General features: G+C 45.7%; 1 protein-coding gene across 1 annotated transcript; it reads left to right on the top strand.

Annotated features, from left to right (window-relative positions):
* Positions 1-552: 552 nt before the first annotated feature.
* LOC309537656 (IgGFc-binding protein-like) lies at positions 553-21,318 on the top strand (the record flags this gene model as incomplete). The annotated part of the gene is made up of 15 exons (XM_082232547.1): positions 553-661; positions 1,670-2,271; positions 2,623-3,202; positions 4,750-4,949; positions 5,919-6,060; positions 7,340-7,668; positions 8,830-9,403; positions 9,838-10,436; positions 12,853-13,417; positions 13,891-14,468; positions 15,215-15,785; positions 16,068-16,267; positions 17,725-18,108; positions 19,466-19,752; positions 21,066-21,318. The coding sequence occupies 15 exons, from the start codon at positions 553-555 to the stop codon at positions 21,073-21,075; spliced, it is 5,730 nt and encodes a 1,909-aa protein (XP_082088673.1). The 3' UTR covers positions 21,076-21,318.
* Positions 21,319-25,508: the final 4,190 nt, after the last annotated feature.

A 25,508-nucleotide genomic window follows, 5' to 3' on the forward strand; every position in this document is an offset into this window, starting at 1 on the left:
TTTCAACAGGTCTACTCTGAGTCTGACTGACATTGAATACAATCCACTGTGTTGTTTCACTGTTGGTTGAATCTGATTTCTCTCTTCAGGTGAATGACCAGCGTTTCCACCTGCCCATCTCCCTGAATGAAGGGAAACTCCGTCTCTACCAGAGTGGGGGCTCTGTCTTCATTGAGACAGATTTCTCTCTGAGGGTTTCCTACGACTGGAACTTTTACCTGGTGGTGAAGATCTCCAGCAGCTTTTCTGAAAATGTTTGCGGTCTTTGTGGCAACTACAATGGAGACCCCGCTGATGACTTCAGCACCCCCGATAGGGCCTTGGCTCCCAACCCCATTGAGTTTGGAAAGAGCTGGAAGGTGGACGATGGCGACAGGTTCTGCTGGGATGACTGCCATGGGGAATGCAAAAGCTGCTCCCCAGAGAAGTATGAAGTATGAAGGCGAGCCATTCTGCGGCTGGCTCAGCAAAGGAAAGGATGGCCCATTCAGCAAGTGTCATGCTGTGATTGACCCCAACCCTTTTCTGGAAAACTGTGTCTATGACCTCTGCATGAATGATGGGCTGAAGGAGCTTCTTTGTGAGGCACTGAATAACTATGCAGTAGCTTGTCGGGAAAAGCAAGTTGCTGTCTTGGACTGGAGAACCCCCATTGGTTGCTGTGAGTGTCAGAATCTCCCTTCTTGTAATTTGAAGCCATTGCTTCGAGTCCTATCTTCTTGAGCAGGAGAAAACAAGCTTGCTCTATCTTCCATGTGACAGCTCTTGAGATATTTGAAGATGTCTATGATACCTTCTTTCAGTCGCCACTTTTCCAGGCTAAACATACCCAGCTCCTTCAACCGTTCCTCATAAGGCTTGGTTTCCAGACCCAGAACAGACTGGGTCCCATATATATATATATATGCCAAAGGCCAGGGTAAAGAGAGGAGTCTCCAGCATATGATGAAAGCTATACTGTGGTACCTTGGGTTAAGAGCTTAATTCGTTCTAGAGGTCCGTTCTTAACCTGAAACTGTTCTTAACCTGGAGCACCACTTTAGCTAATGGGGCCCCCCACCGCCGCCGCCCCACCGCCACACCATTTCTGTTCTCATCCTGAAGCAAAGTTCTTAACCTGAGGTACTATTTCTGGGTTAGCGGAGTCTGTAACCTGAAGCGTCTGTACCCTGAAAAGTCTGTAACCCAAGGTACCACTGTACAATTAAAATGCCAGATGTTCCTCTACGGGAAGGGAATGCCAGAGTTTGGCAGCTGCCACAGAGAATGGCCACTCCAGACCACCACAACCCCAAACTTCCAAGGGTAGCAGAACTACCAAGAGGGCCCGCTCTGCAAACCTTAGTTTAATGTTACATCTGTACTGAATACATCTTCCTGGCAGCTTAGGGTAGTGCATCCATTTGATTCGCACAATACTCTGAGAGGCAGGCTAGGCTAAGGGCATCTTGGTCATTGCTGTTGTTGTTAATTAAATTTATATACCACCCTATACCCATAGGTCTCAGGATAAAATCAAAATATGAAAACCACAAAATACATAATCAAAATAAAAACATGGTTCAGTACACTTTCCCTTGTCCCACATTAGCAAAATATAGCTTAACTCTCAGATTCCCTGTGTCTTCTAATGGTGCCTTGTTGACAATCATCTTGTTTCTTTTGATAGCCAAATCCTGCCCCGAGAACAGCCATTATGAGGCCTGTGGATCTCCTTGCCCTGCAACCTGCAACAACCAAGCTGAGCCCCAAGACTGTTCCTCAATGCCCTGCGTAGAGAGTTGCCAATGTAATGAGGGCTTTGTGTTGGATGCTGGGAAATGCATCTCCAAGGCTGCCTGTGGGTGCGTGTTTGAGGGGAAGTCCTTCTCACCCGGTGAGCAGTTCTGGGGAGACAAGACGTGCACGAGACGCTGCATCTGTGATGCACAGAGCAAGCAAGTAAAATGCCAGTCCGCCAGCTGCAAGAATGGGGAGCAGTGCAAGGTAGAGAAGGGCATCCAGAACTGCTACCCCACCAGCCGCGCCACCTGCTCTGCTTCAGGTGACCCTCACTATCTTTCATTCGACGGACTGGCCTTTGATTTCCAAGGCACCTGCACTTATACCTTGGCTAAGGTCAGCACAAACAACCGGGTCTTGAGAGCCTTTACTGTCAACGTGGAAAATGAGCCCTGGGGAAATGGGAAGGTTGCTGTTACCAAGATGGTCTCAGTCACTGTCTATGGCATTACACTCACATTACTGCAGAGCAAGCAAGGTCAAGTGAAGGTGAGTCCATGCGGAAAGGAGAGGCAAATCATTAGATCTTTAGCCATTCATCTTTTTTTTTACATGAAGACATTGTCTTGGCTCATTCATTTAATTAAGGGTGAACAAGTCCACCAGCTTCTTTCTCTCATATTTCCTGTCCTAAGTCCAGTTCTCCACATTTCTGTACCAGCTGGCATTTCTCCCAAGAATTATGATGAAAACTTGTTAGCATTTTATTGCAAATGTCTCCTAATATAGGTTTATTTTTGTCCCCCAGCTGCCAATCCTTGGAGTATAAGTTTGCAAAATAAGAAACAACCCTTAGGCCAATCCTACTCAACCAGTGAATGTTCTGTTTTCTTCTTCCAGGTGAATGGCTTGATCTACACCGTCCCTATATCCTTTTCTGCTGGGCGGATCAGAGCCTATCAACATGGCACAAAAGTCCTGATAGAAACTGACTTTGGTCTCATTGTGAGTTACGACCTGGTTTACCACGTGACGGTCACTGTCCCAAGCACTTACCGGGGCCAGATGCAAGGCCTCTGTGGGAACTACAATGGGAAGAAGGATGATGACTTCCTGCTACCCAATGGCATAATAACCTCTGACATAGCTAAATTTGGTGCTTCCTGGAAGGTCCGGGCCTCTGGGGCAGATAGATCTTGCTCAGATGGATGCTCTGGGAACAGCTGCCCGGTCTGCGAGGAAAGGAAGAAGGACGTTTTCAAACAGCGCAACTACTGTGGGATCCTCACTGCGCCTGATGGCCCCTTCAGTGCTTGCTACGGAAAGGTGGATCCCGGTGTGTACTTCAGCAACTGCATCTACGATGTATGCCTGGGCAACGGGGACAGCCAGGTCTTGTGCAACAGCATCCAGAGCTACCTTTCTGTCTGCCAAGAGGCTGGGGTCTCTGTCAAGCCCTGGAGGAGCCCTTCCTTCTGTCGTAAGTACTGGGGACCAAACATTCAGGGGGAGAAGAGAAATGGGAGCAGAAACTGAACTGACCCCCTGTCACTTTGGCACACATCTAGAGGTGTGTGTTTATTTGAAAGGCTCTAACTGTCTCAAGCTGTGCAGAGACTGAACTCACACTTAGATGCTCCATGACCTTTCCAACTGGGTGTCATCACCCTCTTGACTATATGCTCCACAACCTACTGATGAGCTCAAATCACAAAGGTATATAGAAAATTGTTTTCAATGAGTTCCTGCCAGAACCAGCAGTGTAAGTTGGTAGGGTGGGGACCTTGTTCAGCACAAGGGTTGTGATCCCTTCTTGGCAACCTTCTGGGGCCATAGACAGGGCCATATTCGGACCTGGTCCCTAGGTTCACCATCCTTGAACCAAGGTCTGCTGGAAAGCAGGAAATCAAGCAGATATGCAAGGACAGTTACTCTGAGAGCTCAGTCTGTTTCTGAGTGATGAAATGCAGTCAAAGGAGCCTGAGCAGAGTCAGCAGCCTTGTAGACCAATTGGTACCTAGCAAGACACTTCTCAGAATACACAGCAAACAAACAAAGGAAGTTGCTTTGTGCCAGAAAGCACATAGGTGGTCCCTGCCTCTCCCCTGGCTGTTGGTGAGAAGGACAAGGGCCAGAGGTGTAAGAGAGAGAGAGCAAGCTGCAGGCAGAAGCCAGAGAAAGAGAGGCACACTGGATTTCTGCTTGAATCCAGGGCTGTGGCTCTGGGATAAGCAAGAATTTTGGGGATGTTAATGCTGTGAGCCCCATCATAGGCTAGAGTACAGTTGTACCTTGGTTGCCGAATGCCTTGGAACTCATTCGTTTTGGCTCCTGAACGATCAAAAACTGGAAGTGAGTGTTCCGGTTTTCAAACAATTTTCAGAAGCCGAACATCTGGCGTGGCTTTCACAGCTTCTGATTGACTGTAGGACGTTCCTGCAGCCAATTGGGAGCCATGTCTTGGTTTTTGAACAGTTCCAGAAATTAAATGGACTCCCGGAACACATTCTGTTTGAGAACCAAGGTACGACTGTATGTGCAAATAAGCCATATATCATAAACACATCACTGCTGACCCTCATTCCAAAGAAATCAAACCCTGGGTAAACTCCTGGAACCCCTGGAATCTCACATTGCTCAGAGATTGGGTTTGTCCCACTGCTCAAATTGCTTTTACAAGATCTCAGAAGCATTTTACTACCCTCATTACTTCCTCTCCCTATGGAAACCTAAGTATTTTTTATATTTAAAAAACCCCATTGTCTTGGGCAAGTTTTCAATGGCTGGAGCAAAAATATATGAGAAAAGTGAAAAAATGATCAAAACAGTGGGGTTAAGGAACATGAATTCATTCTAGCGTCAGCTTTCTGTTTTCGTCTTTTGCAAAAACAACAGCTGTCAAAGACATTTCCTGCCCTTTACCAGCCACTCTCTCTGCATTTCACTTGCCAGCTTCCCAGCCATGCCAAATAGTACCAGGGAGCCTTTCACCTAACATGGATGTATTTTCTTTCTTTCCTCATTTAGCTCTGCGCTGCCCAGCCAACAGTCACTATGAGATTTGCAGCAACCTCTGCTCCACCTCCTGTACCAAGATCACTGACTCTGTGGCCTGTCCAGAGACCTGTGCTGAGGGTTGCCAATGTAATGATGGCTTCTTCTTCGACGGCCTTGGCTGTGTCGCTGCAAAAGACTGTGGGTGCTTAAAGAATGGACGCTACTACAAGGTAGCTGATCTTCTGAACCCTTTTTTTCAGAGCATGCTTTCCCAGTTTCACATTCTTTGAACCCCAAATCACAAGCTGTTGTGATCATCTCCAGAATTTCTCAGGTCATGAAATGTTTTAATGGCTTTCTTTTGAAATATGGAATAAATAAAATGAACTGTCATTGGTAGGAGGAGGTGCATCAGATGGCAGAATTGTGCAACTTAAGTGTAATGATAGGACAGATCTACTAACAGCTTGTTTATGCAGTCGACTTAATGTGATTTTACTTACTCCTTTGCACAGATCACCGAAAAATAAATAGAAAGGGGTGGGATAACCTGGCTTACTGGGCACTGGAGGCTATCATGAGATCGTGCAGGAGCCTCAAGAACACTCATGTGACCATCTCAGAACCCAGTAAGCAAGGGTTCTGAGATGGTCACATGACAGGGGCAGGAAAACTCTTCGAAGAAAGAGATTTTGATCGTTCTGCTTTGTTTACCAGGCTCTGAGAAAGACGTACAAGGCCTCTGGGAGGCTCCCACAAGATATCACTGGCCATCCAAGAACCTATGAGATCTTGGACAGTGGGGGCAATTCCAGGGGTCATCTTGACTTTGTGTGATTTTGCCTTTACATGCAACCTCAAGGAACATAAACCCAACATAAGCTGAGAGTCATCTGTAAATGCATGCAAATTATTTGACCTGGCTGCTTGCTGTGGAATGGGCAAATTATCTCAACTGAAAGGCTTGAGGAGTTGTGGCATTGGGAGCTGAGATGGGGGGGGACCCCATGGTGGGCAGTTGGTGGCGATTCATTCATGTACCCATTTCCCCATTTCTGCTTAACAGCCCTTTCTGTTAAAAGGAATGTCGTTCCTCCTCCAATGCTCAGTCCTTTCCCATTCAAGCTCAATACCTCAGAAAAGCACTGAAGGGATTATTGTTGCTGCTCTGTTTTATTGTTTCCCAAATCTCCCAACAGCCCAATGAGAAGGTTCTGCTGAACGTGTGCCAGGAGAGCTGCCGTTGCAGCCCAGGCCAGGGAGTAATTTGTGAGGCCCACAACTGCGCTGCCGATGAGAACTGCAAGGTCCAAGATGGAATCATGAGCTGCATTAATAAGGGTAAGGAGAGAGTCAATCAAGCGAAGGGTGGAGACCCTGTGGCCCTTCAGATGTTGCTGGATTACAATTCTCATTGTGCCTAACCCCTGGTCTTGCCACAGATATGCTGGGAAATTATAGCACCTTCTGTGAGGGATGTAGTATGTGAGTCTATAAATAATGGGCAAGGTACATTTTTTTAAAGCTCTAGGGCAGCATTCTCTTCTGGGCAGACTTCTGGAGCCACATGCTGGGTGGTGCCAGAGGCAGAAGTAGACAGAGCTACAATTGTACATTTTTCCTTTGTACAGCAGGCAGATTTTCCACAAACTTACCTGCACTTCTCTGTCTTCCATTCCAACAAGCAAGAATCAACATCAGAGATCAAGGGCACATTCCAGCCTAATAAATATGAGGCAGGGTTGTGTGTTGCTTCCCCCATCACATAGATAGCCCCACTGTACATCAGGGAGGGCTGTGTGGAGAGAGTCTCTTCCTTTAAATTCCTAGGAGTTTATCTCGGTGAAGACCTTACTTGGAAAATAAACACAACCCAGGTGGTTAAGAAAGCGCAACAGAGACTCCATCTCCTCAGAATATTGTGGAAGAACGATGTCAATCAACATTTGATGATCTCCTTCTACCGGTCAACAATAGAAAGTATCCTTTCATATTGCATCACGGTGTGGTACGCTGGTTTGACATCATCTGATAGGAAGTGCCTGCAGAGGGTGATGAATACAACACAAGATATTATGGGCTGTCTCATGAATCCGCTGGATGAAATAGCGGAAAAAGGTTGCCTCAGGAGAGTGAGGAAAATTCTCAGAGATGATTCACACCCTAGCCGTTACTTTCTTGATCTCCTGCCCTCAGGCAGAAGATATAGAAGCATGATTAGTCACACCAACAGGGTAAAGAACAGCTTCTATCTGTGGGTTGTTAGGCTGCTGAATGAAAAGATAACAAAAGGGCAACTGACTTTCAGGTTTGGTGAGTGTGCGTCAGTAAATCAGGGAAATTAAGACTAAGAGAGCTGAGTGGGGGTGCTTGTGTAATCTCACAAGTTGTACAAGTGTCAATAAAGTATTTCAATTATGTTACCCTCCAGATCTTCTTGCTTCTATCACTTTTGACCATGCAGGCCGAGGCTGATGCGAATTGGACTCCAACAACTTCTAGAGGGCAGCATGTTGCCTACCTATGCCCTTTTGCTAATGGATAAAACTCCCCTCCATCTCTGCACCTTTAGTTTTTTACTGAATGACTTCTTGCTCACGTTTCCTGCCTTCCATTTTAGATCCATGCAAAGCCCTGAAGTGCCGAGAAAAGGAGACATGCAAGATGGAGAATGGCCAAGCCATATGCAAACCACAGTTCACAGGAACCTGCTGGGCCTGGGGGGACCCACACTATCACACCTTTGACACCTTGAAGTTTGATTTCATGGGCACCTGCTCTTACACTATTGCCAAGTACTGTGGGAACGATGCTACGCTGGTGCCTTTCACTATCGATGAGAAGAATGACAACAGGGGCAACCAGGCTGTGTCCTACGTGCGTCTGACCAACATCTATGTCTATGGGTACAAGATCTCCATCCACAAACAGGAAACTGGAAGAATCCGGGTATGTTAGATTGCCAGGGGATGGGATAACCTCCATGAATGTACTGGAATTCATTCCAATATATAGACACTTTGAGAGTCCAATATTAGTCTAAGGTAGCATGAAAGGAATAACTATATCAGGAGGAAGAAGAAATACTAGTGCTTGCAGGTCACTCTCAAGAAATTATTGAACCTCTATACCCCTCCGAATGATGGAGGTTATTGACCTTCACGCCACTTTGCATGATTAAAAGACCATCATTATTCAGACATCCGATCTCTTTCTCCTTTGTGGCTGGCAGAATATAGGGAACTGGGGAATGTGATGTGATGAAGCTGCAATCCTATTTGGCATAATATTGATTTTCAAATCTGTTCACAAGAAACCGTAGCAGGATCTAATGATCTTGATTCTTCAGCATGGCAAATGTGTGCTCTAGATCTACCCAATAAGGATCCAATGAAGAGCTTGTTTCGTGATGTTTGCATTTAAAAAAGATTCTGTAAATACTGCAAGTTGGCAACCGAATGGTGTACAGCTAAACACAATCAGGGTCCCTTTCTTGGGCTCATGGTTTGAAACCAGAGTATGAGCAGCTGCTTGTGCAATTGGATTTGGCTTGGTCACACCTTATAGCTGACTTTGACCCTCCTATATGACTGCACTGCCCAAACAGAAGTGATCACTTGGGCCACCTAAGCCCAACAGACTTGTCTGCGCTGCCAACTAATATTCCCAAGGACCACTAAAAAACTCAACGTATCTAAAGTGATGCTTGCTCATGTGAAACAGTACCATGGACAGAGTGAGGTGGTGAAAGTGTAAATTCCCTGAGAATCACGTGCAGTAATAGATTAGGGAAGGGGCTGGGAATGGTTTACAACTTCTGTCATCCTTGACCATTGACCATGCTGGCTAGCACTAATGGGGATTGTAGTCCAACAACACCTGGATGGCCCATAGATTCCCTGTCACTGGGTTTGTGACCATGGCTAAAATGCCTGTTGATTCCCCAGCCTTTGTCTAAAGAATTCATTGAAGCTTACTCCCTTGGGTTAGAATTTCAGCCTAAGGCTAGGATCAGCTTGTCTGTTCCTGTTTCTTAGACACATGGCTGCATGGAAACAAAGGAAAAACAAAACAATAATTCACATGTGTGTGTTGACATTCTGTTTCTAGTTAAATGACGTTATTACCAGCCTGCCACTGACTCTTGAAGATGGCAAGATCAAGCTGTACCAGAGTGGCACCAATGCTGTCCTGCAAACAGATTTCGGTCTCCAAGTAACGTACGATTGGCAATGGCACCTGGTGATCACTCTCCCCAGCAGTTACTATGGGGCCACATGCGGGCTGTGTGGAAACTTCAACCAAAACCCTGCAGACGACATGGTCTTTCTCAATGGCACCAAGGCTGCCTCCATCATAAGCTGGGCCAGCAGCTGGAAAGTCAAGGACCGGGACCCCTTTTGCTGGGATTATTGCCGAGGGAATTGCCCAACATGTGATGAGAGCAAGAGGGCGCTGTATGGAAAGGAAGAGTATTGTGGGCTGATCAGCAAAACCTCGGGGGGCCCCTTCAGAGAATGCCATTCCATAGTGAATCCAGATGACTTCTTTGACAGCTGCATTTATGATGTGTGTCTCAATGGAGGAGCCAAGAACATCCTTTGCCAGGCCTTGGAGGCCTATGCTAAAACCTGTAGGAAAGAGGGTGCCACCATATATGATTGGAGGACAGCCTCTGGCTGTGGTGAGTACTCTTCCCCACTTTGGAACTAAGCCAAGTTTTACTGCCTGTGCAACTTTCACATGACTCTGAGCTTTGCAAGTAAACTCTTCTTAAAACTTCTCAAATGTGGGGTCTTTTTCCTATGCTAGTGGATGAGGGAAATAAACTTGGGGAGGGTTGGAACTCACTTAGAGGAACACATTTAAAAGTGTTTATAGCCTATATTTTCACATTTGGCATTGCTGCATGTTTTGTGATTTTAAATCTCTGCTGGGGTTCTCTCCCCTAAGAATACTTGCTCCAAACTTGGATCTTGTGACCCAAGAATTCATGCTTAAACACACACACACACTGTATATGACATGTACAATATTAGCAGCATCACCTCTTGCCAACTTGAGCTTTAGCACATTCTATCAGTTGTTAGACCCCCGCTGTTCTTCTCCTCCTTACAGCCTTGCCATGCCCTCAGAATAGCCACTATGAGTTCTGTGGCAATGCCTGCCCCGCCAGCTGTGCCGACCGCAAGGCTCCCTCTGCCTGCAAACAGCCATGTGTGGAAACCTGCCAGTGCAACGATGGCTACGTCCTCAGCGTCGACAAGTGTGTGCCTGTCGGGAGCTGTGGCTGCACCTACAATGGGCTCTACTACAAACCTGGAGAAGAATTCTGGGCTGATGAGACCTGTGGTTCCCGCTGCACATGTGATGCCACCCTGGGCATCGTGGTGTGCAAACCAGCTGGCTGCAAAGCCAGTGAGCAGTGCATTGTGGTCAATGGGGTCCGAGGTTGTCATCCCGTAAGCACTGCTACTTGCTCAGCAGCCGGGGACCCTCATTATACCACCTTTGATGGGAAGAAATATGACTTCATGGGCACCTGCGTCTACCAGCTGGCTGGGCTGTGCTCTAAGGACCCAACTCTCAGGCCTTTCACTGTCAATGTGGAGAACAACAACCGAGGCAATGAAAAGGTGTCCTACACCAAGGTGGTGACATTGGAGGTCTACAATGTCGTAATCACACTTAGCCAGGAGTATCCACGCAGGATCCAGGTATAGACAATTGGTGAATGTATGGTTGTTTTCCTCTTTGTGTCATTACAGGGCTGTTTCAGAGGGTGGCTCTTGGGCAGGGTACCTTGCTAGTTTTCTAAGTAAGCATTGAAGCAGTTCCTGCATTAGACATAGGGGATGGTTTATCTGTGACAAATGGCACTATACCCAATTGGACATTGTAACTTGAACTACAGGGTCTGCAAAGTATAAATGCAAAGTATAAATGCAAAGTATAAATGAAGTAAGCTCGATGTGCTGCAAAATTCAGCATTAGATATGTGCTGTTGACGGCCACAAGAGTTGTCAGATCCAGTTCCTAAGTATGGGACAAGCATGATTTGTGAGCAGTGAGGGCAGGGCCCCCAGCTGCCTAGAACAATGAGTTTATCTGATCCAGAAACTATTATGGGAGCCTAGGACGATGATTAGATTTTTCACTGGCCCTTTTTTCATAAGTTGGGTTACAACAACTTAAAACTACAATATTAAAAAGAGTTAAAACAATTTAGAGTCAGATAAAAAAGTGAATCTTTAAAATACACATCCATCGCAGTATATACACACACACACACACACACACACACACACACACACACACATCACAGTATATATATATATAACTATATATATATATATATATATATGCTTTCGTAGATTTTCACGGGTACAGGAATGTAGGTTTTGGTGTCTTCGGGTGTCTTCCCGTGTAAGAGTCGGGGTGTCTGGGCGACGTTTCGACGAGGTCTCACTCGTCATCTTCAGGCTGGTGCTTTCGGCTTCTTGTTACTGGAACAGAGCAGAATCTGGTGTTTGAGTTCCTATAAATACTGTTGAGGGGTGTGGTGTATAGCCTCCAACGTTCTGGGCAGAGAGGAAGTTCCTAGATTAGTGTGCCTTTTCTTCTTTTGTTCCTTAATTACTTGAGGGATATCTTGAGTGATTTCATGAGTGATATTCTGAATACCACTGGGTGGGTCATTAAGTGTAGATTAGTTGCTAAAGCTTTCGTGTCTTGACCTCTTCTCCTGGGGTCCTCCAACAATATCACAGAAATGACCCTGGCCAGCCTGATCGGTGGTATTGCTGGGCAACAGGGTTGTTGGTAGACAGTACTATCCCCAATCTGGGAAGACCAACTCATTCCCTACAGACCCTCTCAGCCAGATCTGTGTAGGGATTGCAGGGATTGTGCTGCACCCCCCTGCAATCCCTACACAGATCTGGCTGGCACAAGGCACAAAATCACAGCTCGCCCCTATACATGAAGCCAAGCCAGAGCACAACTAAATGCAGCACAGCCATCTTCTCAGAAAAACTCTTCACAAGCTCAAGAGGTCAAGACACGAAAGCTTTAGCAACTAATCTACACTTAATGACCCACCCAGTGGTAATCTAGGAACTTCCTCTCTGCCCAGAACGTTGGAGGCTATACACCACACCCCTCAACAGTATTTATAGGAACTCAAACACCAGATTCTGCTCTGTTCCAGTAACAAGAAGCCGAAAGCACCAGCCTGAAGATGACGAGTGAGACCTCGTCGAAACGTCGCCCAGACACCCCGACTCTTACACGGGAAGACACCCGAAGACACCAAAACCTACATTCCTGTACCCGTGAAAATCTACGAAAGCATATATATATATATATATATATATATATATATATATGGTTAAGAGATGTGTTTTCAGCACATGACAAAATCGAACTTATGAATGTGTCAAATGAAGCTCAGCAGGGAGGGAATTTCACAGCTTAAGGGCTACCACAGAGAATTCCTGCTACCAGATCCCATCCACCCACAAACTACCAAGAGGGGCCCTCTTTGCCAATCTTAACACCTGAGAGGGTCTGTAGGGAATGAGTTGGTCTTCCCAGATTGGGGATAGTACTGTCTACCAACAACCCTGTTGCCCAGCAATACCACCGATCAGGCTGGCCAGGGTCATTTCTGTGATATTGTTGGAGGACCCCAGGAGAATAATCCTAGGTGATTTCAGTATCCATGTGGAGGCTGCTGTTGGGCCAACTCCGAAGTTCATGACCTCCAAGGAACGGGAATTGGGGGTTCTATGTTACAGTGGTGCCAATTCTGCCTCCAGGACTGAATTGGGACAGTGCTTTTTGGCTCTCCAGTGACTATGTTATGGGATGCTGCAGGGCACTATTTTATCTCCAGTGCTATCTAAAGCCACTGAGAGTGATCATTAGGAGTTTGGGGGCAAGGTGCCATCTGTTTGTTGATGGTACTATGCTCTATTTTTCCAGAACATGTGAATCAGGAGAAACCTTATAGTCTTTATGTTATATGCTTCTTGTTCATTAATTTCAATGGGTCTGTTTCTCTAAAACTAATACTGGACACAACCACTTGGTAAGAGCAGTGGTAACAATTCCTACTGCATCACATTCCAGGTTAATGAAGTCTACGTGAACCTGCCTTTCTACCACGAAGACAAGATAAAGGCTTATATCAGTGGGAGTGAGGTCTTCATCAAGACTGATTTTGACCTGACAGTAACCTTTGACTGGAACAGCTATGTCAAAGTCATTGTACCCAGTACATATGCCAATGCTGTTTGTGGCCTCTGTGGCAACAACAACATGAACCCCAGTGATGACTTGACCATGAAGGATGGGAGACAGGCACCTAGCATATTCCATTTTGCAGAGAGCTGGAAGGTGGCAGAGGTCCCAGGTTGTTCACAGGGTTGCACCACCGATTGCCCACCATGTGGAGAGGCACAGAAACAAGCTTATAAGAGCAACCAATACTGTGGGATCCTCATCAAGAGGGATGGGCCTTTCAGGCACTGCCATGAGATCATCGACCCAACGCCCTACTTCAATGATTGCATCTTTGATGTCTGCCAGTATCATGGCCTGCACAACATTCTGTGCAATGCCATCAGCTTTTATGGGGCAGCCTGTCAGGATCTGGACATTGAGCTTGAAGAATGGAGAACAGAGTCTTTCTGCAGTAAGTATTGCCCTCTTGAAGCTGTTTTAGTAGAGGAACATAAGCAGTAACTTGACACCTGTTCAGATCATCTACTGTTGACATTGACATTGACACTGACATTGGCTCTGCAGACTCTCAGTTATGGACATTATCCCAGTCATACTTGGAGATGCCAGGGATTAAACCTGGGACCTTTTGTATGAAAAACGTCCTGTTTACCAGTGAGCTAATCATTTTCCCTTACAATGTTCTGCTCCAAGGATGTACATGCCATATGTTGCGGGCTTATGGTATATCGAAATACAATTTAATCCTATGGCAACCTTTGCTAACATCTTCTCTAACCAGCAGATGTCACTCCATAGACATACTTTATAACAGAGCACACCAGACCTATTCTACTCCAGGTGACCAAAGAACCAGACGTCTTCTGAAAAAACTTCTATACTAGCTTGAAATTCACCACTTTCTGTTTTTGTCCTTTCTTCCAGGCCCTGCCTGCCCACTCAACTCTCACTACGAGCTCTGTGGAAATGGCTGCCCTGCCACTTGCCGTGGTCTCTCAGCTCCTGATGGGTGTGAAATGACCTGCAAAGAAGGATGCTATTGTAATCCAGGGTTCGTCTTCAGTGGGGACCAGTGTGTCCCTATTGGGAATTGTGGCTGTGAGCACCAGGGCAACTACTACAAGAAGGGAGAGGAGTTCTACCCCGGTTCCTCCTGCCAGGAACGATGCCAATGTACAGACAATGGAGTTGTCAAATGCCAGGAAATCTCTTGTGGGCCCCATGAGGAATGTAGGGTGAAGGACGGCATCCAAGGCTGTTATCCTGTAGGCTCTGGTACTTGCAGTTTGTCCGCAGGCTCCCACTACTTAACCTTTGATGGACGGGCCTACGACTTCCAAGGAACCTGCACTTATACTTTAGCTAAAGTCCAAGGAGAGGATGTTCAGCTGGCAAACTTTGCTGTGTCAGTGGAAAATGAAAGGTCACTGACTAAGATGATTGTAGTCTCTTTTCATGGACACACCGCTGTCATTGAGAAGGCAACAAACTGGAAGCTCAAGGTATGTCTCTCTGAAGTAGAAATGCCACCATAGTTCACCCACAATTCCTACAACTGCAGGAGTTCTTGGGAGAATTTCATCTCCCACTGTCCCTTGTGCTCCATCACTGGGAATGGACGAATCTGACGATTTTGGTTTCTCTCAATTTCACATTTTTCCAGTACTGAATTCAGCTCTCCAGATTTCTGCAGCAATTCACAATTGGGTCCCCCCCCCCTAACCCTCCTGCTTTTAAGTGCAAATTTCTCCTAACAACTCTCCCCCTTTTTTTACCGGTTAAAGATTTCCTAAATTTTAAGCAGTTTATAAAAACTATGAACAAACAAAGAAACAAATAAATGATGGACACATTTTTGAAAGCAATTTTCTCTAATATAATGCATTTCCATTTGTCATTTTCACCAACATGTGGATTTAATGTACATCTCCAAATATATGCATTTTTGTCCACTTTTGGGGTTGGAGAACTGCAATGTGAGTTTTGGAGAAGTTAGAATGTTGGTTGTTTTTAAGTAGATTTGTCACCCTGGGGAGACAGGGTGGTTTAATCCTGTTCGATTGCATAAACCTGCATTTCTGGTATGTGCATGAATTCCTCCCACAAAACAGGAGCAATTTAGAGGCATCTTTCATCTGTAACCTGCTTTGGGAGGAATTTCCACCTGAAATGGAGTCCAAAACGCCATTAAAGAAACATTAACAATTATTATCATTTTAAACTGTCACCTTCTCTGTGGTTAATGCAGGTGGATGGAGAGCTCTACACGCTGCCCATGAAGACAAAGGATGGGAAACTCTGGGCCAACCAGGAAGGCAACAATATCATTGTCCAGTCTGACTTTGGTCTGCAAGTCCTTTTTGACACCTCCTCTTATGTCCTGGTGTCTGTCCCCAGTAACTATCAGGGACTTGTCAATGGCCTATGTGGCAATTTCAATAAGGACAAGACTGATGACTTTATTCTGCCTACCAGGAAAAGCACCCAGAATGTGGAAGAGTTTGGGGCCTCTTGGAAGGTTCCCATTGATGGTGTCAGATGCTCCGATGGCTGTGGAGATAAATGCCCTGTCTGTGATGCAGCCAAGACAGCGCCGTACCGACCGGAGAGTTCCTGCGGAATGATCCAAGCCAAATCTGGCCTGTTCAAGAGCTGTCACTCCTTGGTGGACCCTGCTGAATACTTCAACCACTGTCTGTATGACATGTGTGCAGCCAATGGTGCAGGAGAAACTCTCTGTAGGAGCATCCAGGCTTATGTAGCTGCATGTCAGGCTGCAGGAGTTACAGCTGGAGCCTGGAGAACAAACAACTTCTGTCGTAAGTTTGCACAGCAGGAACTTGCAGTTACATCTTCTAATCTTCTGTTCCTTCCAGGACCTAATCAATAGAATCATGATTAATAATAATAGTTTATGCCAGTTAAAAACATGGAGTAGGCCTTTAATTTTATTATAATTTTTCCCCATACTGCGCAACCAAATGAATAGGGATGAAATGCTTTCCTAACCCCTTCTATAATTAAAAATAGCTAGCCAATAAACCATCCCTGCCTGGACTATTTTGACTCCTTCAATCATGGATCTTCACTCTCATTTTCAGCTCTCACTTGCCCACCCAATAGCCATTATAAGTTGTGTACGAGGACCTGTGATTCCACCTGCACCAGCTTATCCACTCTGCCCCGGTGCACCCAAAATTGCTTCGAAGGCTGCCAGTGTGATGGCGGCTACCAGTTTGACGGTGACAGATGTGTGGCAATGGGGAACTGTGGCTGCGTGCATGACGGGCGCTACATCAAGGTAACTGCAACAGCTGTGAAAACAGTGATGTTTGAGCATTCGCTTGCGCCTCTTGTAAGTCAGCCTGCAAGGCCTCATGTTTTTCATGAATGGACCCCAGAAGAAGCAATGCATCATCAAGAGAAAAAAGATTCCACAAGGAGAGAGCCATCACAGAAAAATACCCTTCTCATATTGCCATCCTCTACTGGATGACAACTCATGAGAGTCACTTGTCCACTGATGAACAGAGTTTCCTTTTGGGAACAAGTGAATTAGCAATAGGATGGTTTTAGACTGAGTCCAGACCTGCAAACAACATTTGTAGAGGTGGGGTTAGTGTATTTTTTTACTCTATTTTGGACTCTGAAAGCCAGAAAGATCTGAAAAGTTTATTGGAAGTGGTATACTGCTGCTGATGTTAGTGTTGGTATCAGGGTTGGTTATATTAGTCTATTTTTGGCTCTGTTTCACATGCATCGATTCATAATTCATAATTCTATTCCGTGCCCTTACTGCATTAATCCCCAATTTTGTTTATTTGTATTGGCACAAAATATTTAAATATGTCCTTCATGCACATTTTACTGTTTTTCCCACACAAAATTCATGGATGACAGAAAGGCCATTGCTTCTATACTATCATATAATTACATTCAGGATCTTGCTCTCATTTTATATCTTTGTGAATTAATAGTTTAACAAAACAAAACAAACCTTCATATGTTGATACATGTACTGGCATATTCACCCCCCCTTCCTTTTATTCCTTTAGTCTAGGAGTAGCAATATGATGCTCTCCAGATATCGTTGGACTACAATTCCCATCATTTCTGACTGTTGACAATGCTGGCTGGTGCTGATGGGAGTTTGGGGGCAGGGTCCAACAACATGTTGAGGGCACCATGTTGGCTATCCATGCTTTAGACATAGCAGGGTATGTTCATGGAAACTATAAACCTCGCTGACAATTAAGAAACATTTTCAAAGGCTTGGAAGGATAGCTATAAACTGAATAAGAATGAATTAGCTAGGAGATTATGGGAAAAGGTGGCATTTATCAAACTGACAATAGTGTTAAAGAAATATGGAAATTATAAAGAAAAATGACACAGCTGGAAGCCGGTGGTGCAATATATATATATAAAAAGAGAACTTGGAATAATTGTCATACTAATATAGTATGAATGAATATATTAAAGTATAAAATGTGACCTATTTTGCTATTGATTTATCAACTATGTAGCACTGGTGTACTAGATTATAGTTGTATAGAGGTATTTCTAAGTACACAGTTGTATATGTTGAATGTCTGTTTCTATATGATTTCTTTTTTACCTTATTAAAAATAATTAAAATTTGCATTTAAATTTTAACTTTTTCTACTCTTCTCTCTCTCTCTCTCTCTCTCTCTCTCTCTCTCTCTCTCTCTCCCTCCCTCCCTCCCTCCCTCTCTTTATGGGCTGTAAATCAACCAGGCTGGAGAGAATATTGTCTTAGAAGACTGCTTGAAAAAATGCAACTGTAGCCCATCTGGCCGACTGGTTTGTGCAGAAAACAGTTGTCAGGAAAGAGAGATTTGTGCCCTCCACAACGGTGTGCGTGGCTGCATAAGAGAAAATGGCGAGTGCGTCCTCACACCTGGAGCACAGCTGACCTCCTTTGATGGAGCCTCAGGGGAAATTCCCAACCTAGGAGCCTATGAGGTTACATCCCTCTGCAACGACAATGACCCCTTTTGGTTCAGGATCGTAGCAGTTGTCCAGAAACACAAGGGTTTGAATTTGCCAGCTGCGACAACAATACATGCATTTTTCAAAGGGATGTATTTTATCACTGTAAAAACGAACAAGGAGACACGGGTAAGATCCTGGGGCAGGATCTCAGATTTCATCTAATGGCATATTTGCATCATGATTATACTATGTCCGTTAATTTCAAGACATCTGCTCTGTGTAAACCTGAGTTGGACACAACCCCTTATTTATCTGTTTATTTATTTTCAGTTTTTGTATGCTGGCCTAATGCAGTAGCTTGCCAAGCTCTCACCAACAGGGCAAAAGGGTTTCCCCATTTTAAAAAAGCAACTAGCTATCCAGGCCAATAGTCGGTGCTGTTGGGAATTGTTGCTCAGGTACATTCAGAGATTACCAGGTTGGCTACCCCTGATCTAAAGGTATGGAACCTGAGCCCAAGAGCCAATGTGGTCCTCTGAGACTTTCTGTCTGACTCTCAGGACTTTCCCCTGGACCTCCCCCTTCCCAGGCCATACCCCTTGAGGTGTGAAAATACCTCCTGGTTGCCTGGATGGATGAAAGAGTCCTATGTGTTTAGAAGCCTGACTTTTGTGACCCGGAAATGCCAGAGAGAGTTGGAGAGTCCTTGAGACTTGTGAGGAGCCCATCCCTGGAGCCCAAAGAGGACTTCATTGAGGGCTAAGTAAGCCCCGAAGAGACCAAAGGCGTAACAGGGCTTTGTTTAGGCTGTTCAGCCTCCCTGCCTAACAGCTGACATGTGAGGTAGCGCACTTTCCTGCATGTCCTCCAGCCTCCTGCCAGCCCCAGAGCTTCAATGCTAGTTGTGCATATTTCTGGATACAGCTATTTTGGTATGGATTGGAGAGAGAACGGCAGAGAGGGCATTGGAAGGGTGTCTATTTATTTTTATTTTATTTATTTATTTACACTTCTATACACCGTCCTACGCCCGTAGATTTCAGGGTGCTTCACGACATAAAATTGCAATATAAAAAAGACAAAATACATGATAGAAATAAACAGAAACAAACCAGTAGTCACTCCTTCCCTCCATTCCACCACACATTTAAAAGGGCATCGGATGTCAATCAGCCGAAGGCTTGGTTTGAGAGGAACGTTTTCTCTTGGTGTCTAAAGGTGTGTAAGGAAGGCACCAGGTGATCCTCGCTGGAGAGAGCATTCCACAAATGGGGATCCACTGCAGAAAAGGCCCATTCTCATGTCACCACCCCCTGGACCTCTTGTAGAGGAGGCACATGAAGAAGGGGCTCAGAGGATGATCATATGGAGAGAGGCGGTCCTTGAAGTATTGCAGTCCTGAGCAGTTTAAGGTTGCTCCCCATTTTATGTGATTTCACTTATGTGCACTGGGCCCTAGAAGGTAACTCTGAGTAAATGGGGGGGGGGGAGAGAGGACGCCTATTCTAGCTCAGCACCTTTCACCCTCTTTTCTGCATTTCAGGTAAATGGGCGCCAAAGGGCACTCCCGGTGAAGTTTTCTGAAGATGTCTCTATAAGCCTCTCTCAGGATGTGATTGTGATTAAATTAGCCTCTGTAGTAAAAGTTCTCCTTGAACCCAATGGGGAAATGAAAGTGCAAATCAGCAAAAGCCTGGAAGGAAAAGTCTGTGCCTCTTGCGGGAACTTCAATGGAAATGGTGCTGATGATCTGAAGTTGCCCAATGGGAAGATAGCAGGAAATATGGCCGAGGTCATTGATGCCTGGAAAGCTGAGGACTTCTCTGGCAGGTGAGCAATTCTGGGAAAGGTCTTTGCCTAAAGGCAACATGGGCTAAAACAGGCACATTACAGCATACTCCCCTTGGTGTTGGAGGAGGAAATCAGGGAACCAGCAAACAATTTTCCAGATCAGAACCAAATTAGGCTGGGGCGCTGGGAAGGAAAAAGGACAGCCAGGCAGCCTCTGCAAAGAGCAAAATAGAGCTGTTTGCAATAGGGCTTTCAAACAGCCCTGCATTGCACTCGGGCTGCACATACCTGTTCCTAGCAGGGGAACACAATCACACAGTCAAATTATACAGGACTGAATTCTCCACTTACCGGCTGGTGAGCAGAGGATGAAATCCGGCTGGCTGCCTAGGACTGCTTCACAAACATGTTACCTGCAGGCACTACACTGGGGAAGCTGACCCCAGCAGTATTGAAAGAGGGGTTGCCAGCATTGCAGAGGTCCCAAGGTAGGAAGAAGAGAGCTAGCCCTGTGACCAGTGGGGCAGAGAGGAGGAGAGAAATGCTGGCTACTGCCCTTGTGTTGTGCCAGCACTGGTGGTTGGATGGTTTTCACTGCCAGCAGTTATGGTTTCCACAGTGATGCTGATGGCTGATGGAGAAGTCAATTTGGGAGGTGATAGTGAGTGAGGTAGGGCTGGCTCAGGCAACTTCTCTCCATAAATGCAGGTGGCAGTGGTTGCAGCAAGTGAGATCAGCCCGGAGGAGTGGGACATTGTTGTCAGTGGCAATGAGCTGAGATGCGTTGGAGGCAATGATGCAGGAGGAGGAAGGGGAAAGAGGGTATGGTTATCAGGCATGTCATGGCGGTCAAGCACATGCTATGGCAGTGCAGGAGCAGCCCACCAATGGTGCAATACTGCTGGCTGCCAGAATCTGCTTTACTGTCATGCTCTGTGTAGAAAACATGTTTGCAAGGCAACACACAGCAGGACTGAGACTTTCTGTTTTCTGCAGTGTGGTTGAGGGACAACGACACAGCACTTCCTTCCCCTGCCCCTTTCCTAATCATAGGGTTCAAAAAACTATAAATTGCATTAGCCCCATCCCTCAAATTGATCATGGTTGGGCATTCCATGAGTCGTTCAGGGTTGAGTTGGGGAAGGAGGGCAGGCACAGCCCTCGAAATGAACAAATTACACTATCCATTTCTATATCTCTGTATTTTTTTGGTTTCTTAGGATTCCTGAGCTACGCCGGGCACTTTCTGCTAGTGTTAAAAAAAAATCTACAGTGGGACAGGAAGTGTTGTGAAGATTCTCACAGAGTCATAAACAAGCTCACATTACATTCTTCACAATCTTATTTTACAGGGATGTCTAAAAGCTGCCTGAGCCAAAGTGGAACCCTCCCTTTTCTGCTCAATCATCAGTGGCAACTATTCACATGCAAGTTCTTCAGCAACATTCTTCTGTGTATAACATCCCACCAGCAAAACATTTTCATATTGCTCAAACCTCTATCAATATGACTCTGATTACAAAAAATAAAATAAAATAAAAATGATGACACTTTCCTCTAAGAATCAATAAATCCTTTGGGTGTGGGAACTTCTCAGGACTGACATTACTTTGTTCAGCATGATTTTAGCTCTGTGGATAGGCAAAAAAACCTGTGGGGTGCGGGAAGCTCTAATAATGGTTATATTCAAGCAAGAAGTCAAGGAAACAATATGGTCTAGAGTGGTATCCAGATGATGGGTCCCCAGATGTTGTTGGATCACAGTTCACATCATCCCTGACCATTAGTTAAGCTAACTGAGGATGGTGAGTGTTGTCACTCAAGACTATCTGGGGGCAAAGAATGCTGAATTTCCTTCTAGACTCCAAATTGTGCTCAGCATCAGAGTACTAAAGGTATGGATTTGGTGCTCGTCCTCACCTAAGAACAGCTCTGCTGGATCAGACCAAAGTCCTCTAGTCTGCATTCTGTTCTTACAATTGCTAAGTAGATGATCGTGAGGGCAGTAGCTTTCTTCTACTAGTTCTTCTGGTATTCAGAGGCACATTTACATCATAGATTTGTGAGAATTATATAAATCAAGGTTCATATTATGCGTAACACAGCCAGATTTCAAAGCGTCCTTCTTTGATTTATTCCACAGAAGTAGCAAACAGGAGCAACACGACTGGCTTTAGGAGACACATTGTCATCCTCCTGGGTTGGCTGGGCTGCCATCTGATCTTAGAGGTCCTCAGGGCCGGCTCCAGACATTTTGGCACACCACCCCAATTATAGTTTGTTAAGGGTGCTTATATACATACTGTTGAGGCTCATCACGTGCCCCCAACCCAGATGCTGATCCTCACTCCTGCCTCCTTCCTGATGCCGATCTTCACTTGGGAAATATGGAAATGAGGGGAGTGTAGATCAGCATCAGAAATGGGAGGAAGGCAGACTTATACAATGATATCAGGCAACAAAAGGAAAGTCCCTGGGGTATACAGCAAATGATGCATTTGTTAAATGTTTGTTTTCTCTTATTAAAAAAATTAAATACATGTGTAGACAGACAAATCTTTTATTGTCTAACACAATCAGCTAACATAGAATAAGTTCCTGCTTAATGTAATGTAAATAGTTGCAATGTAAACTTACATAGTGTCTTAACAGCAGTGTAAATTCCGGAGTCAGGTGCCAAGATTAAGTTCCAGTTAGACTGATAGTCCAAGATGAGTTCTATGTCAATCCATCCTTCTCTGAGTAAATTAAATATATTTCCTTTACTGTGTCCTGCAGCAAAGCTGCATTATACTGAATCAGACCATTTGGTCCATCTAACTCAGTATTGTCTACTCCAGGGATGGGTAACCTCTGCCCCATGCACCAAATTTGGCCTAGCAGGAGTCCCAGTTTAGCCCATGAGTCCATTTCTCACAAACCATGCCCACCTGCCCCGCACTTGCTAACATATGGGTTGTCAGGTGTCTGGCATGTACTGGCCTGGCTACAAAGCAACAATCTGGCCCAACTACACTCTAGTGGGTTCCCATCCTCCGTGGGTGGGCACTGGTGCGCTTACCCAGCAGCAGTGATAAGGATCATTAATCTTGATCAAGTTCATTAATCAGGATAGTCGAGGTGGTTTCACTGCCAAACCAGACTGGAGTGGTTCCAGATTGCAGTGGTACCTCGCAAGACGAATGCCTCGCAAGACGAAAAGCGCGCAAGACGAAAGAGTTTTCCGTTTTTTTAGTCGTTCCGCAAGACGAATTTCCCCATGGGCTTGCTTCGCAAGACAAAACGTCTTGCGAGTTCTTGCGAGTTTTTTCCTTTTTCTTAAAGCTGCTAAGCCGCTAAGCCGCTAATAGCCGCTAACAGCCGTGCTTCGCAAGATGAAAAAACCGCAAGACGAAGAGACTCGCGGAACCGATTAATTTCGTCTTGCGAGGCACCACTGTATCTGCTTCCTCCAAGACCTGGATGGCCGCCACCCTCTCAATCACTTTGCCAAGGAAGGGAATATAAGAGACAGGATGTTAGTTTGCTAAATCTCTGTATTTGGGGAAGGCCTTTATAAGAGGAGCCATGTCTCCTCTTTCAAGGCAGTGGTCATAACCTTCTCCTTTAATAAAGCATTGACCACTCTCTGGGCCCATCCTGTCAATCCTTTCCCACTATATTTTACCAGCCATGACAGAAAGGGATCAAGAGGGCCTGTTGATGGCCTGGCCACCACAAGTGTCCATTCTTGGGATGCAGCAACTTAAACCATACCCTCCAAGTGTCCTAGAAAAATGGGGACATTCCACTTTTTATTACAAGAGGAGGGTGATCATTTTGGGTGCTGTGACCTCGTGCAATTTCATAGTTCGAGTCTCCCCCCCCCCAAAAAAAAATGCAGGGTTTTTTGGAGCCACAATCTTGCATGGCACACCCAAACACACGCTTTTGGGCACCGTGCCCAAAAATGGGGGGGGGGGTCCTGTGGCACAAAATTGCGGCAACCAAAATGTTTGTTGAGCTCTCACAATAAAAAAACAGGAAGGTGGCATCCCGGATTTTGGCTTCAAAGTGTTGGAGGGTATGCGAAATTGATGCCAAGGTGTAATTCAATATTGCTTCAGGGAGTTCCACCCAGCCTGATTCAACTGTGGCATCAAAATCAGCATTGATCTGAGCGATTTCCTCCTCCAAATGATTTGCAGATGTTTTGCAACTAGATACGGAGTGGTCCATTGTTAATGATGGAATATTGGCCTAGACCAGCCAGTTTAACACTCTGAACTGCTCAGTTACAATTGCAAACATCTCTGCCTACTGGCCATGCTGGTTGGGAACAATGGGACAGTATCAGCGAAGCTCAGATGCTGACAGGAGGAGAAGAAGCAGGCACAGGGAGAGGACAATTAACAGCAGAAAGCAGTGAGGAGGGGGAGAGCAGCTGTAATCTGAGCTCTGACCAAAGGGACAGACAGATGTGTTAGAACTACGATAGTGGGCAAGACGTTGGAATGCAGGAAAATGTTGTTGTTGTTGTTTAGTTGTTTAGTCGTGTCCGACTCTTTGTGACCCCATGAACCAGAGCACGCCAGGCACTTCTGTCTTCCACAGGGACGCGGACTTAGAAAAAATATTGGGGGGGGGGCCGGGAAAGCTCATGAATAATAAATAAGCTCATGAATATGCAAATAAAGTGGCTCCGGCCCTAAATAAGGCAAGCCACGCCCCCCAGCCAGCCGATTGGCTGGCTGGGAGGTGTGGCCAGTCGGGATTCCCCTGTTCTCGCGGGATTTCCGGCAGTGCCTCCGATTAGGGCGCGCGGCTGGCTGGCTGGCGAAGGAGCAGGTGAGGAGGAGGCGGGGGGCGGCGGCGGCGCTCTGCTGGAAGGGCGCCCGCCCGAGATTATTGGGGGGGCTGAGCCCCCCCAAAAAATTTTTTGAGGGGGCTCGAGCCCCCTCAAGCCCCATGGAGTCGGCGCCTATGGTCTTCCACTACCTCCCGCAGTTTAGTCAAACTCATGCTCGTAGCTTCAAGAACACTATCCAGCCATCTTGCCCTCTGTCATCCACTTCTGCTTGTGCCCTCCATCTTTCCCAACAGCAGGGTCTTTTCCAGGGAGTCTTCTCTTCTCATGAGGTGGCCAAAGTATTGGAGTCTCAGCTTCAGGATCTGTCCTTCCAGTGATCACTCAGGGCTGATTTCCTTCAGAATGGATAGGTTTGATCTTCTTGCAGTTATGGGACTCTCAAGAGTCTCCTCCAGCACCATAATTCAAAAGCATCAATTCTTCGGCAATCAGACTTCTTTATGGTCCAGCTCTCACTTTCATACATCACTACTGGAAAAACCATAGCTTTAACTATATTGACCTTTGTTGGCAAGGTGATGCCTCTGCAGGAAATACGCTCTGCCAAATCTCATAGGATTTCAAAAGTGGCAGAGATGCGTGAAAAATACTGGAAGAGAAGGTGGGGGCTTCCGTGCTGGGGAAGGAGCTCAGTCCGGACAACTCCATCTTCTGGGGAGGACGGATGAGTAGGGGAGCTCCATCTTAGTTTGTTGTTTTAGCAGTAAATCTGAAATAATTAACAGCCAGAGTTGTCTTGTGTTTGTGGGAGAGACCAAGATGTAACAATGATGCAAGGTAGTCTGTGGCCTCAGGATAAAATTTTGGGGACAGCAGGCAGGGACTGGTAGGGTGAGCAGGGGTCAGTGATGACATGGTTGGTGAGTAAAATGAGACATGAAATATACAAATGGGAAGGCAAAAAAAAAACCTAAGGAAGACAATAGGTAGGACAAAAGTATAAAAG

The sequence above is a fragment of the Podarcis vaucheri genome (assembly GCF_965113315.1).
Source record: "Podarcis vaucheri genome assembly, chromosome: 7".
Classification (NCBI taxonomy): Eukaryota; Metazoa; Chordata; class Lepidosauria; order Squamata; family Lacertidae; genus Podarcis; species Podarcis vaucheri.